Source organism: Clupea harengus, chromosome 9, assembly GCF_900700415.2.
Source record: "Clupea harengus chromosome 9, Ch_v2.0.2, whole genome shotgun sequence".
Taxonomy (NCBI): Eukaryota; Metazoa; Chordata; class Actinopteri; order Clupeiformes; family Clupeidae; genus Clupea; species Clupea harengus.
The window spans coordinates 18,528,708-18,541,397 of NC_045160.1; the positions used below are offsets into that span (position 1 = coordinate 18,528,708).

Genomic DNA, 12,690 nt, shown 5'->3' on the forward strand with positions numbered 1-12,690 from the left:
CCCTCACGCAGTCGCCACTCTCTCTCTCTAGTCGATAGTCGCGCTGCTCTATCTGCATGGGTTCAGGATCGTCCCGAGCCGGGAAACTCCAAGGGCCTCCCTCTGGTGGTTTCTGGAAGGACCCCGGATCCCGGCGGCGCTCCCTCATCCGAGTGTCCGACCGAATGGCGTGGGCAATCAGAGACTCGAGATCAGTGGGGCAACCCAAATAGGCCAGCCCGTCTTTCAGGGAGTCTGAAAGCCCGTGATGGAAGGCAGTCACGAGGGCATGCTCGTTCCATTCACTCTCCTTTGCGAGGGTGCGGAATGCGATGGGGTAATCTGCGAGGCTCCGCTTGTCTTGGCTGAATTGCTGTGAAAGTAAGGCATTCGGGGCCCTGTTTTTCCCAAACAGCAGTAGCCCATTCCAGAGCATTGCCAGAGAGTGTGGTAATCACATATGCAATGCGAGACCTGTCTGAGGGAAAGGTTACGGGCCGGAGTTAAAAGTTTAAATTGCACTGGGTAAAAAATCCTCTGCACCCACCTGGATCGCCATTGTAGCGCTGCGGTGGAGACAGTCGAGGCTCCGGGGCTGGATGGGAAGGAGGTGCGGGGTTAACTGGTGCTGGTTGCTGTTGCTGTGCTGCCCCAGCCTAGCCAAGTAGTTGCAACTTCTGATCATGGCAAACTAAATCCTCCCGCTGGCGAGTAAGATCATCTTGCTGGCGAGTTAAACTTTCACTCTGTTGCACCAACGCCTGCTCATGTTGATCCAAGCGTGCTTGAGAGCGGAGAACCGCCTCCATCAAAGCACTACATCAACACTGAAAATGTAAGTGAATAAATAAATAAGCACTAAACTCAATCACGTGGATATAGCCATAGTGGAATTGAATGGACACATCTACATTCTGCAACAGTACCTCTACCTCTGCACCGGTGAAGTAAGGTCTGCGTTTACTCAACCGGTGCTCGCTTTCCGCTTTGACATGACTGTCGCTTTCACGTGGATTCGATCGATTCTGACTGCACACGTCACTATGGTTGCGTGCCCTTATAAGGAGCTGGCACGGCGTGTATGTATGCAAATCAAGGTGCACGAGAACGCGCGTTCAATTTAAGAATCCTCATTCGGGGGAGCACAGCTGAGAACACTTTGACTGTGTAAGAACCCATTTTCAGGCGTTCATGAATCAGGCGGAGATATTTTCTTACGTTGGTCTTTCGAAGACCGTAAGATAACTTTTCAGAAGACACTTCAGAAAATCTTTGAAAATGAGGCCCAATGTGTTTAAGTGGATTTTAGCTAATGGGAGAGCTTTTTAGGGGTATACAAATTACACTTACTGTCTTCAGGGACCTAATTTCTTCCCATTGGACCATTTATATCACATGGTAAAAATCAAGCTCCATGTTTGGTCGAAACGTATGTTCACATTTGAGGAAATGAAAGTGTTGTTCAATGAGAAAAGTATTGATAACCATCACTGCAACAATCATTAGACTGAGGAGCTCTGACTACTGTGGACTAATGATGGCGAAATGAAGCTTCATGAACCTTCGAAGCTTTCCAGCCAAACGTGTTGAAAAAAGGTTCACTACTCGAAGCTTTGTTCGCTCTCTAGAGACACCTGGCGGTCAATAAAAATACAGTGTAGTGCAGGGCAGTAAAAAGGGGGCGAAAGTGCTTTGTGCAACTTTCTCTTCCTAACTGGCTCCATAACTCTATCTCAAATAATCTAAACTACTAACAACAGTAAACAATCTAAATCTCCAACTACTGCTAAATCTCAGACTATCACTAAATCTCCAACTATCGCTAAATCTCCAACTATCGCTACGTCTCCAACCACTGACAACAACCACGAATACGAGATGGGACTTGAAGCTTCCCACCAGAGGTGAACCAACAAACCACTTGGTGGAGCACTTGATTCAAATGAGGCTTCGGACATCACCAGTGACGTCATTTCGGCAAAACGATACAAGCATCGGTACGCGCTCAGTCTGGAAGTGCTTCACTTTCGCGACACAAGTTCCGAAGCCTCGGGTTCATTTGTAACATCACTACTGTGGACCTATAACGAATATAACCGGTCTTACACTTGCATTACCCTTCACTAGTAGACTCGCTGTATCTAAAGATAAAAATGCCCACATACTTGGGTGTGAGAAGTCCTATCTGTACCATACATAATCATATTAAGGAAACTGCAATGGATTCAGCCATTTAGCAGACAGGTATCTATAGGCCCATGTAATAACAGAAAGCAAACACACAAACCTGCATTTGATTTGTTTTGTATTTTTCAGTGGTAGGAATACGTGTGAATTTGAATTGGGCAAAACAACAGTTTATCATATATTATTTTCTCATTGTGTAAGATAAAACAGAACTTTAGTTTAGAAAACTATAGGCCTTTGTACGCTGACAGCACTTCGCATTGGTCTTGACTCATACTACAAGAGCATAAACTGTGTAACTACAGCCTAGAAAGCAAACATGAACAGCTAGTGTCCCTGGTGTCTGCAACTGTCAGTGTGCGCATCCATAAGCGAGTATAATCAAGGCCTTGCTCGTCTGCATACCTGCTTGACTCCTGCCAGCACAGTTGACTCTTGCACTGAGACTCGTGAATATAGTTTTGCTAAAACATTTATCAACAACTAATAATGCACTTTTCATGTATTCACATTTGATCATAACTTAGCTGAACTTCAATAGTTTTTAACACTTGCATTTTGGATTTAAATTATCATAGATATATGGATAGAAAATTGTTTATAGCAATAAATAAAGTAAATGTAGAAGTCTTAGTATTTCCCTACATGTCAATATGTATATATTTCATACAGTGGAATATATGCATTTTCAGGTAGTGAAATGACCAGCAGGGGACACTGTTAGAACACGTTCACTGAACTCCTGTATGGAATATGTCATGGCATGTATTAATGACTACTATTTCATTAATTTCAATGATTGATGATTTCTATCCTTATTTCTGTCCTTTAGGACTGTTAGGACCATCAAGATTCAGACAATTCATTCACATCACTTGATTTCAATAACAAATTTTATTCTTAAAATGCAAACATTTTCTTACATTTACTTGGTTTCATCAGTTCCTGATTATTCCATGTTATTCACTGGTTTCTTTGGTTACTTTTCTTTTCCCATTAAGTGATGCCTAGTGTTCTTCTCTGGTTTTACCAAGATAATGTAACACTTTGGAGCAAATAAGCACAATAGTAGGCCAAAACTGGATGCCAAAATGGCAAAAATCTCCACAGCTACAGTGAATTTTCCTGGGGAGCTGACATAGGCTGGGACAAAGGCTAACCAAACTGCACAGAAGATCAACATACTAAAAGTGATGTACTTTGCCTCATTAAAGTTTCCAGGAAGCTTTCGGGCCAAGAAGGCCAGCACAAAACACAAACAAGCCAGAAGTCCAATATATCCCAGAACACACCAGAATGCCAAGTCAGAACCCACACTACACTCCAGGATAATTTTGGAGCGTTGGTACTGGGTGTTTCTATAGGGAAGAGGGGGAGCATAGATTAGCCAGGCAGCACAGATTATGACCTGAACCAGAGTGCACGAGAAGATGATGACCCTCTGCTGACTGGGCCCCAGCCACTTCATTATGTTGTTTCCAGGCCGAGTGGCTGTGAAAGCAGCAAGGACCACTAAAGTCTTGCCCAGGATGCATGAGATGCAGAGGGAGAATGTGATACTGAAGGCCGTGTGGCGCAGCATGCAGGACCAGGCTGTGGGCTCTCCGATAAACACCAGTGCACAGAGGAAACACAGAGTGAGTGAGAGCAGAATAAAGAAACTCAGCTCTGAGTTGTTAACACGGACAATGGGGGTGTTTCTGTGATAAAGGAATACTGCTAGAACAGAAACCGTGAGACAGGCACCTACAATGGCTATCACTGTCAGTGACACTCCCATTGCATCGTGGGAAAGAAACTCAACAACCTTGGGTATGCAGTGTGTTCCAACAGAATTTGACCAAAAGTCTTCAGGACAGGACATGCAGTCTATTGAATCTTTAGGGAGGAAACAAAGATTTAATTAAAACAATATTGAACCGTTCAGGAGAAATGTGATATACAAGGGTGTGGGCCTCACCTGTCTCATTGCTAATCTTGCCACTGTCACATGGTACACAGTCAAAGCAGCACAGAGGCTCCCCAGGACGGACAGCCTTCCGGGATCCTGGAGGACAGCTGTCGCTGCACACAGACACCAGCACCTGTTGTAACGGAACACAGGGAATCACACCTTTGCCAACCCTACATTGCAAATGTCTTTAGTCCAATGTTTGTTCACTTTCATATGCCATCACATCATTTTACAGCACTTACTTTTCAGAATTTGGTTTTGTGAGGGTTTGAGACTGCCATTATATACACGAAAATGAATTTGATTCTTTAGAATATTTCATAATATATATTTCAGTAATAATTTCATAGAATTACTTTAGTGTATGGTTAATATGCATGTTTATTCAGACTAGTGCCCTTTTTATTCTTTTAAATAAAAGTACAACTGGGGGTTCACTTACGGCAAGTGCTGTCTATAGTACTTCAAAAGATGACATTTTAATTCCACAAAGATGCATCTTGCCTCTTTTCGCTGTCCTGTCCACTTGATTGTGTCCTTATCAATAATGAGCTCATTCCCAGCATCTTTTGTTCCAACATACAGACCCACTGTCACAAACTGAATCTGTCCATCAGTATACCTTTGCCAGTTTATGAGATCATATGATGGAATAGAATCCCCTTTCATATCAAAGTTTACATTTTCTCCTGAGATGAAGAAGGAGACTTCTTGAAGGTAATGCTGAAGCTACAGACACATAAAAATGTGAGTAATATCGTGAACTACATTTAGTTTTCATGACATAAATGCTATAACACTATTAATTGCAGAACTCAATATAATTTCTCCTAATATTTTCTCATACCTGCCATGGATGGATATTATTGATATCAGCACATGAAGCATTGAGGAATGGACCATAGCCAGGGGCACAGTGTATGAGGTTGTGCAGGGAATGAGCAATAGCATATACACCTTTGTACACATTATAGGCAACACGAGGGCTTGAGGTGTTCATGTAGGCAGAGTGCTGTTCCTTCAGAATCTCATGCCCTGTGCAGAGGGGCAGTTGGGTATTTCTATCTGCTGCAGGGGGAGAACAGCCATAGAGAGTCTCCCATAGCTCATGTACAAGAGGATTAGAGGGGTAATGCCATGGGTCCACTGTCATCAGGTAATCTCTGAGTGCTGGGACGTGACCCTTACGGACAGCAAAACCAATGGTGCCGTCCAGGAAAGGATACGTCTCTGCCAGCACAGAGGCAGACACCCAAGCCTCGCTTGCAATCCACTGGATCCCTGTGATGTTCTGTTTCCTGAACTCTTTCAGGAAAGGATAAAACTCTCCCTCACCTGAAAACACCACCACCACTCGGGCAGTGGAACTTCTCATCACCTCGAGTATTTTAAGGACACTCTCTGTGCTGTAGTCTTTGGGGATCATTTCATGGTAGGCCAGGCAGATGTCAGTATTTTCTATTTCTTTTCTTAAGCCCTGCAGTGCAAACCTGCCATAATCATGATCCTCCGTCACTACGCCGATCCATGTCCAGCCAAAGTGTTTCAGAAGCTGAGCGATGGCTTTTACCTGGTAATCATCGCTCGGCACAACTCTGAAAAATGTGGGGAACTGTGTCCTATCACTCAGACAAGAGCAAGTGGAAAAATAACTAATCTAAAAAAATAAAAAAATAAAAAAATAAAACATGAATACAGTGAGAGTACAGTTCATTTTCTAACACTACCATTTACATTGTTTATTTCATATCAAGTCATCAGGTGGATTTTTAAAAACATGCAATGCGTGCACTGTAATGTCTTACCATTGGGATTCTGAAAGGTTGAAGTGTTCTGGACACTACAATCGACTGTGAGGACCCAGATTCCCCGATTATGGCTAGAAGAGGATTCGTACTAGAACACATTGTATTCTCTCTACTGTCCTTCCCATTTAGTACGGCAAGAACAGCTCTCTGTGCCGTCACTGGCGTGGCACAGGAGTCAAAAATCTTATAACCCAGTGTGTGGTTAGGTAGTAAATCTTTGCTGTTGTTGATCTCCTCCACAGCCAGTCTCATAGTTAAGGCCCAGCGGAAGGCACGTGGGTCAAACCTGCATACAGGGACATTACAGACAATAAAGCATCATTGTGTGACAACAATACTTAAGGTTTATAAAAAGTAAGACATAAAATGCACACAACATTGTATCACATTTAACAGAAAAAGGGGGTTAATGTAACACTAAGCTCACCCTCTGCACTGGGCTGATACAGGAGGCTTTTTGAAGTCTGCGTGTGGAAGCTCCACTCTGTAGTGCAAGGGGAAAATGCCTCCAATAGTGAAGGTTCCGTCAGACATGAATCCAGGTAACTCAAACCCCCCCTGAAGAGTGCATGAGGTAGCTGTTGACAGGGGTGCCTGATACAACAGGACGCACAGAAGGAGAGGAGTCATGTCCACACACCTTGCCCAGACAAACAAGATGAAGGAAGTGGTTCGGTTTTTATTGGCCAGCCTCTTGCATCATTACGTTTGATTTCTCCCAGGATTCCAGGCGTATTGTTCTAGTTAAAGAGCTTACTTTCTCCCTAACATTCATTTCAATAGGCTGAACCGGGCAACATACTCCAAACACTACCCCTTTTCCAAATGGCTAATGTCCCATGGTAATATATAAATAAATATATAATAACAATGCCACATACCATATTAATAAAAAGCTATCACGTACAGGATATACAGATGAGATGCCAGATATGTGTATAAAAGAGCAATCCGTGAATTCAAACTTTGATAACCTATTGTAGGCAAAGGTAAATCAGTTTTTTATAAAAATAGGAGAGAATATCTATTTGAGTGAGATAGGTGCTCAAACAGTAACATACACAGACAAAGGCAGACAAAGCTTTTGTGGTGTGTGTGTGTGCGTGCGTGCGTGCGTGTGTGATACAAAGAAAGAGTGGGGGGAGAAAGGTCAAAGGAGAAAGGGAGTCTGTCAATACTTGTCCATTATTGCTGACTGGGCTAGAGCAGTAAAAATAACCCTCAACCAGGGAGTTCTCTGCCACCTACAGTTTCTGAGTGTGTATAGCATGTCCAAAATATTTCCTTGTTAACTTCGTTTTTTTTCTCATTGGATCATTTGTACATCTGATGGTTATATGAAAAACATCAAATTGCCAGCATTTGCTTTAATTTTGATCCTGGCTAATGAAATACAGTTTTATGTGTTGTCTGGTTTGTTATGTCCAGTTTGTTCCGTGGTTCTGTGTCCGACGGTTGGAACATGATCTGCCATTGGTGTATTCTTATGTGGGAATGGGGGAACCTCTCTTTGTGCTAGCCCCCTCCTTCTAGGGCCCTATATAAAGTCATTCACATTTCTGTGAAACAGGGGAGCAATGGCATACATCTCCAATAAACATCTGTCAATCTGGCTTGTTCTGACATGCATGTGTTTTCAACCTGTCATGAATAAGAGGTGCACCTTTATAGGTTCAGAGGAAACCTATAGTTTTTACTTGCATGGAGATGTCATTCTTGGGGGCTTGTTCCCATTGCATTATCAACCTGATTCCACAGAGCAGTCTTTTGTCAAAAAGCCTGTACCATATGGATATAAGTTGTGAGTTAATAGTGATTTTGTTCCTTTCATCTACATATTGTATTGTTTAATATCCTGAATTACTAAAACTGAAAAAAAGCAATGACCCTAAATTGTAATTGCTCTGTTTTCCTCCTCATGCTTTTTTACATAGTAAAATGATTATTTCTGAATTTGTTCCAGCTTTAGCCCCAGGGCTTTGCGCTGGATGCGTACAATGGCCTTTGCTGTACAGGAGATAAACCAGCGACAGGACCTCCTACCTCATCTGAAACTGGGATACCACATAAGAGACAGCTGTGACGATATTCCAGTTTCCTTGAAAAATACACTTCTCCTTGCAAATGGACAACCTGAAAAGGGCAGTGGCTCTACATGCCTGGACACTCACAGGAAAGTTTCACCTGTGATTGTTGGAGATGCAGCTTCAGGGGTGTCAATGGCTGTTTTACGGATTTTGGGCTCTTTTCACGTCCCCTTGGTGAGACATTTTCATGAAATTGTTAAATGACAATCACATTTCTTTTTTTTGCAATTATGGTAATAGAGGAATTAACTTTAATCTATATCTATATCTATAACATATGTTTCCATCATGTGAATTTTTATATTTCTTTGCAAAACATCTTTCTTTTGTCTTTTTTTATATCAGGTGAGCTACTTTGCGTCATGCAGTTGCCTGAGCAATCAAAAAGAGTTTCCTACTTTCATGAGGACAATGCCAAGTGATGCAATCCAGACAAAGGCTCTGGCCAGACTGGTCAGTCATTTCCACTGGACTTGGGTGGGAGTGATTGGTTTGGAGTCAGACTATGCCCGTTTTGCCATACAGCTCTTTCTCCAAGAAGCAGCCAGATATAATGTCTGTGCAGCCTATGTTCATTTTCTGTCTCTGCCACCAATCAAAGACGCTGTTGTGGATCTGGTGAAGACTATAAAGAAGTCCTCTGCTAGAGTCGTCCTGAGTGTTTATGGGGACACTGAGATGCGTGTAATTTTGACTGAGTGCAGACGGCAGAATGTCACCGATCTGCTTTGGATCGCCAGCGAGGCCTGGTCTACATCACAGTCACTGTGGACTGATTTTGAGGATCTGTTGCGGGGAACTTTGGGGTTTGCGATACGGAAAGGTGATATCCCAGGTCTGGGCATGCATCTCACCAGTCTGCACCCTTCCCAAGAACTGACTTCACATTTTATAGCAGAGTTCTGGGAAGAGACCTTCAACTGCAGGCTCAATGACTCGGTGAATACTCACACACATGCGGAGGAGGCTCAGAAGAGAGGCTCTTGTAGTGGACTTGAAGAGCTCAATGAGGTGTACTCTGTATACACAGACGTGTCCCAGCTCAGAGTCACCTATAATGTCTATAAGGCTGTGCACCTCATAGCTCATGCACTGCATGATATGAGCGTCTGTGTTCCCGGGAAAGGTCCCTTTTCCAATGGGACCTGTGGGAGTCTGGCACCCGTTCTGCCATGGCAGGTGAGCAGGGCGTATTGTGAGGTAAACTAATGAACAGAACCAGTGTGTTTTTAGACTACAATGATAAACGGATACGGACATGGATTAATCTAGGCCCGTGTGTATCTCTTCCTGGATCTGAATTCATTCATGCGCGATTGATATACTGTATGCTTGGTCATGATCATTGATTATTTTATCACTCTGTCCTACTTGTCTCTTCTTTTTTTTTCACTCAAGCTCCTTCACTATTTGAAACAAACAATGTTCACAACATTGGGTGAGGAAGTGAGATTTGATGAAAATGGAGACCCAATTGCTTCATATGACCTCATGAACTGGCAAAAGGCACAGGATGGCTCATTGCGACTGATGAAAGTAGGATATTATGATGACTCTTTAGCTCAGGACCTCTTCATTAATGAGTCTGCAGTGCAGTGGCACAAAGGCTTCCAGGTTTGTCAGCTATCCTCAATGTCAAAATGTTTTGCATTACAAATAACAATCATGTATTCCTATCTACTGCTAAAAGTGCATTTCAATATTTTTGGTAGCACAATGATGATATGAGTGTTTTATATTGTTTAATCTAAAGTAATTACATTTTTGACAATTAATTAACAATGTTTTATGTTTTAATTTTCCTGAATGTGATTCATGCTAACCATGCTCATTCCTATACCCTTGATTAAAAAGGTTTAATGAATATGCTATGTATGCATGTTTTAAAGAACACACAGACCTGTATTTGTCTGAATAGCATCTCTCTCTTCCACTACTTCACTCTCACTGATAGACACCAGTGTCAATATGTAGTGAAAGCTGTCTGCCAGGTTTTAGGAAAGCGATCAGGAAAGGCCAGCCCATTTGCTGTTTCGACTGCATCCCCTGTGCTGAAGGGGAGATTAGCAATGAAACAGGTATGTTTCCATACAGCAGACAATTTCTGTTTTATTAGCTGTTTCTTGATCTTCAACCAAAACAATATGTTTTAAATACATTTATATTTAAAAAAAACTGAAACTTCTCTCTAAATATTCTACGTCTTCCCTTTACCCTTTCCTTCAGATTCAGTGAATTGTTTGAGATGCTCGGAGGACACATGGCCAAACCGAGCTCAGAATCACTGTATTCCAAAAACAATAGAATTTTTATCTTATCATGAAACCATGGGCATAGTTCTTTGGGTAGTCTCTGCATTTGGTGCCTTTGCTACGGTAGCTGTTTTGGGAGTGTTTGTTATTTACAGAAAAACACCCATGGTTCGAGCAAACAACATGGAACTCAGCTTCTTACTGCTTCTCTTTCTCTGTGCTTGCTTCCTGATTGGCCTGACCTTCATTGGGGAGCCCACTGATTGGTTCTGCCAGATCCGATACACCGCATTTGGCATCAGCTTCGCTCTCTGTATCTCCTGCATTCTTGCTAAAACAGTTGTAGTAATGATGGCATTCAGGGCCAACCTTCCTGGAAGTAATGTCATGAAGTGGTTTGGTCCAGCCAAACAGAGAGCTAGTGTTATAGTATGCACTTCCATACAGGTACTCATATGCATTGTTTGGCTTACCACTCGGCCTCCTTATGCAGCACAAAACACCAGGTTCCTGAGTGCCAAGATTATCCTGGAGTGTGTTGTGGGGTCAGAAGTGGGCTTCTGGTGTGTGCTGGGCTACATTGGACTGCTGGCCTGCATGTGCTTTTTAATGGCTTTTTTAGCTAGGAAACTCCCCGACAATTTCAATGAAGCCAAGTTCATTACATTTAGTATGCTTATTTTTTTTGCTGTTTGGATTACTTTTATACCTGTATATGTTAGCACATCAGGAAAGTACACAGTAGCTGTTCATGTATTTGCCATTTTAGCCTCTGCTTTTGGCCTCCTATTTTGTATTTTTATCCCAAAATGCTACATCATCTTGTTTAAGCCTGAGAAAAACAACAGACAGCACATGATGCGAAAATAAAGGAATGGCTTAGAGGGTTGCATGAATGCACATCAGACACCATGCAGTTTTTTTTAAATGCCATGAATCATGCCATGTCATGCATCTAGAAATGAATCATGATTTCCAAATGTTTGTTCAAGAGAAAATGTTCTGTGTATAAGATATTTCCTTTGAAGCGGCTGAACTGTTGTCAACTGTGCAATAAAGGTCACTCTGTTAACACTCCCCGTATTAATGAGATTTATTATCCAATTGAAAAATCATGAGAAGAAAAATCCTTATTTGTTCATAAATTGTTACAACATCATCAACAACACACACAAAGACAAACACATCAGATCCTAGACACATTATATCTTCCCTCATTCCATACCATATCACAATAGGCCATGTATGTCATAATGCCATGGTTCATATGTACATGTTCATCCCAGTTGTTTTTTTGCCTTGAGGCAGACTACAACGGATATAGCTTATAATGGGATATTACTTCCTTTGGAATATTCCCACAGAAAAGGTGAAAAGGGCAGATAGCTTACGTTATTTATTTTTGTACTGTAGTGCTCACTATCAACACCACAAGTGTGCCCACATATATTATAGGCCCACACATATTACACTATGAGATATGCGATCAAAAAAAGAAATGATTGGGTGCATATTTCTACCTTTAATTTGTGTATCACCGTACACAATAATGGATAATGGATAGTCTGCACTGTGGTTGATTTGACTGCTCTATTATGGAAAATGGTGGGGAAAGGCCCATTTTTAATAGGGAATATGTCATTTACTATGTATAATATTTAATACACTCTCAATTACATATGCGAGGCACACTAGCCTTGTTTTATAGCCATTAATATAGCTTTGTATATTTATATAGGTATTTTATATATTATAAGTGTATTTAGTCCTGGGGTTTGTTACTATAATTCAACTGACTGTATACTGAACATGAGGATCTGTGTGTGTATGTACGTGTGTATGCGTGTGTGTGTGTCTGTACTGTTTGTGTGTCAAACCTATCGTTCCAGAGTTGGCAAATGTAAATCAGTTTTTTATAAAAATAGGAGAGAATATCTATTTGAGTGAGATGTGATCAGAGGTCATGATAGGTGCTCAAACAGTAACATACACAGACAAAGGCAGACAAAGATTTTGTGGTGTCTGTGTGTGTGCGTGCGTGCGTGTGTGTGTGATACAAAGAAAGAGTGGAGGGAGAAAGGTCAAAGGAGAAAGGGAGTCTGTCAATACTTGTCCATTATTGCTGACTGGGCTAGAGCAGTAAAAATAACCCTCAATCTGGGAGTTCTCTGCCACCTACAGTTTCTGAGTGTGTATAGCATGTCCAAAATATTTCCTTGTTAACCTCGTTTTTTTCTCATTGGATCATTTGTACATCTGATGGTTATATGAAAAACATGAAATTGCCAGCATTTGCTTTAATTATGATTCTGGCTAATGAAATACAGTTTTATGTGTTGTCTGGTTTGTTATGTCCAGTTTGTTCCGTGGTTCTGTGTCCGACGGTTGGAACATGATCTGCCATTGGTGTATTCTTATGTGGG

General features: G+C 41.7%; 2 protein-coding genes across 2 annotated transcripts; one reads left to right on the forward strand and one right to left on the reverse strand.

The window, feature by feature from the left end:
- Positions 1-3,145: 3,145 nt before the first annotated feature.
- Positions 3,146-6,813, reverse strand: LOC105904812 (extracellular calcium-sensing receptor-like). Its single transcript, XM_042708726.1, has 7 exons — positions 6,356-6,813; positions 5,926-6,214; positions 5,243-5,777; positions 4,968-5,170; positions 4,648-4,849; positions 4,127-4,249; positions 3,146-4,044 (listed from the first exon to the last, which is right to left on the reverse strand). Exons 1-7 carry the CDS (start codon positions 6,556-6,558, stop codon positions 3,146-3,148), a joined length of 2,454 nt encoding a protein of 817 aa, XP_042564660.1. The 5' UTR covers positions 6,559-6,813.
- A 761-nt stretch (positions 6,814-7,574) lies between these two features.
- On the forward strand, positions 7,575-11,137 carry LOC105904797 (extracellular calcium-sensing receptor-like). The gene is made up of 6 exons (XM_031572873.1): positions 7,575-7,585; positions 7,892-8,189; positions 8,361-9,194; positions 9,414-9,629; positions 9,970-10,093; positions 10,248-11,137. The coding sequence occupies exons 1-6, from the start codon at positions 7,575-7,577 to the stop codon at positions 11,135-11,137; spliced, it is 2,373 nt and encodes a 790-aa protein (XP_031428733.1).
- The last annotated feature ends 1,553 nt before the right edge of the window (positions 11,138-12,690 follow it).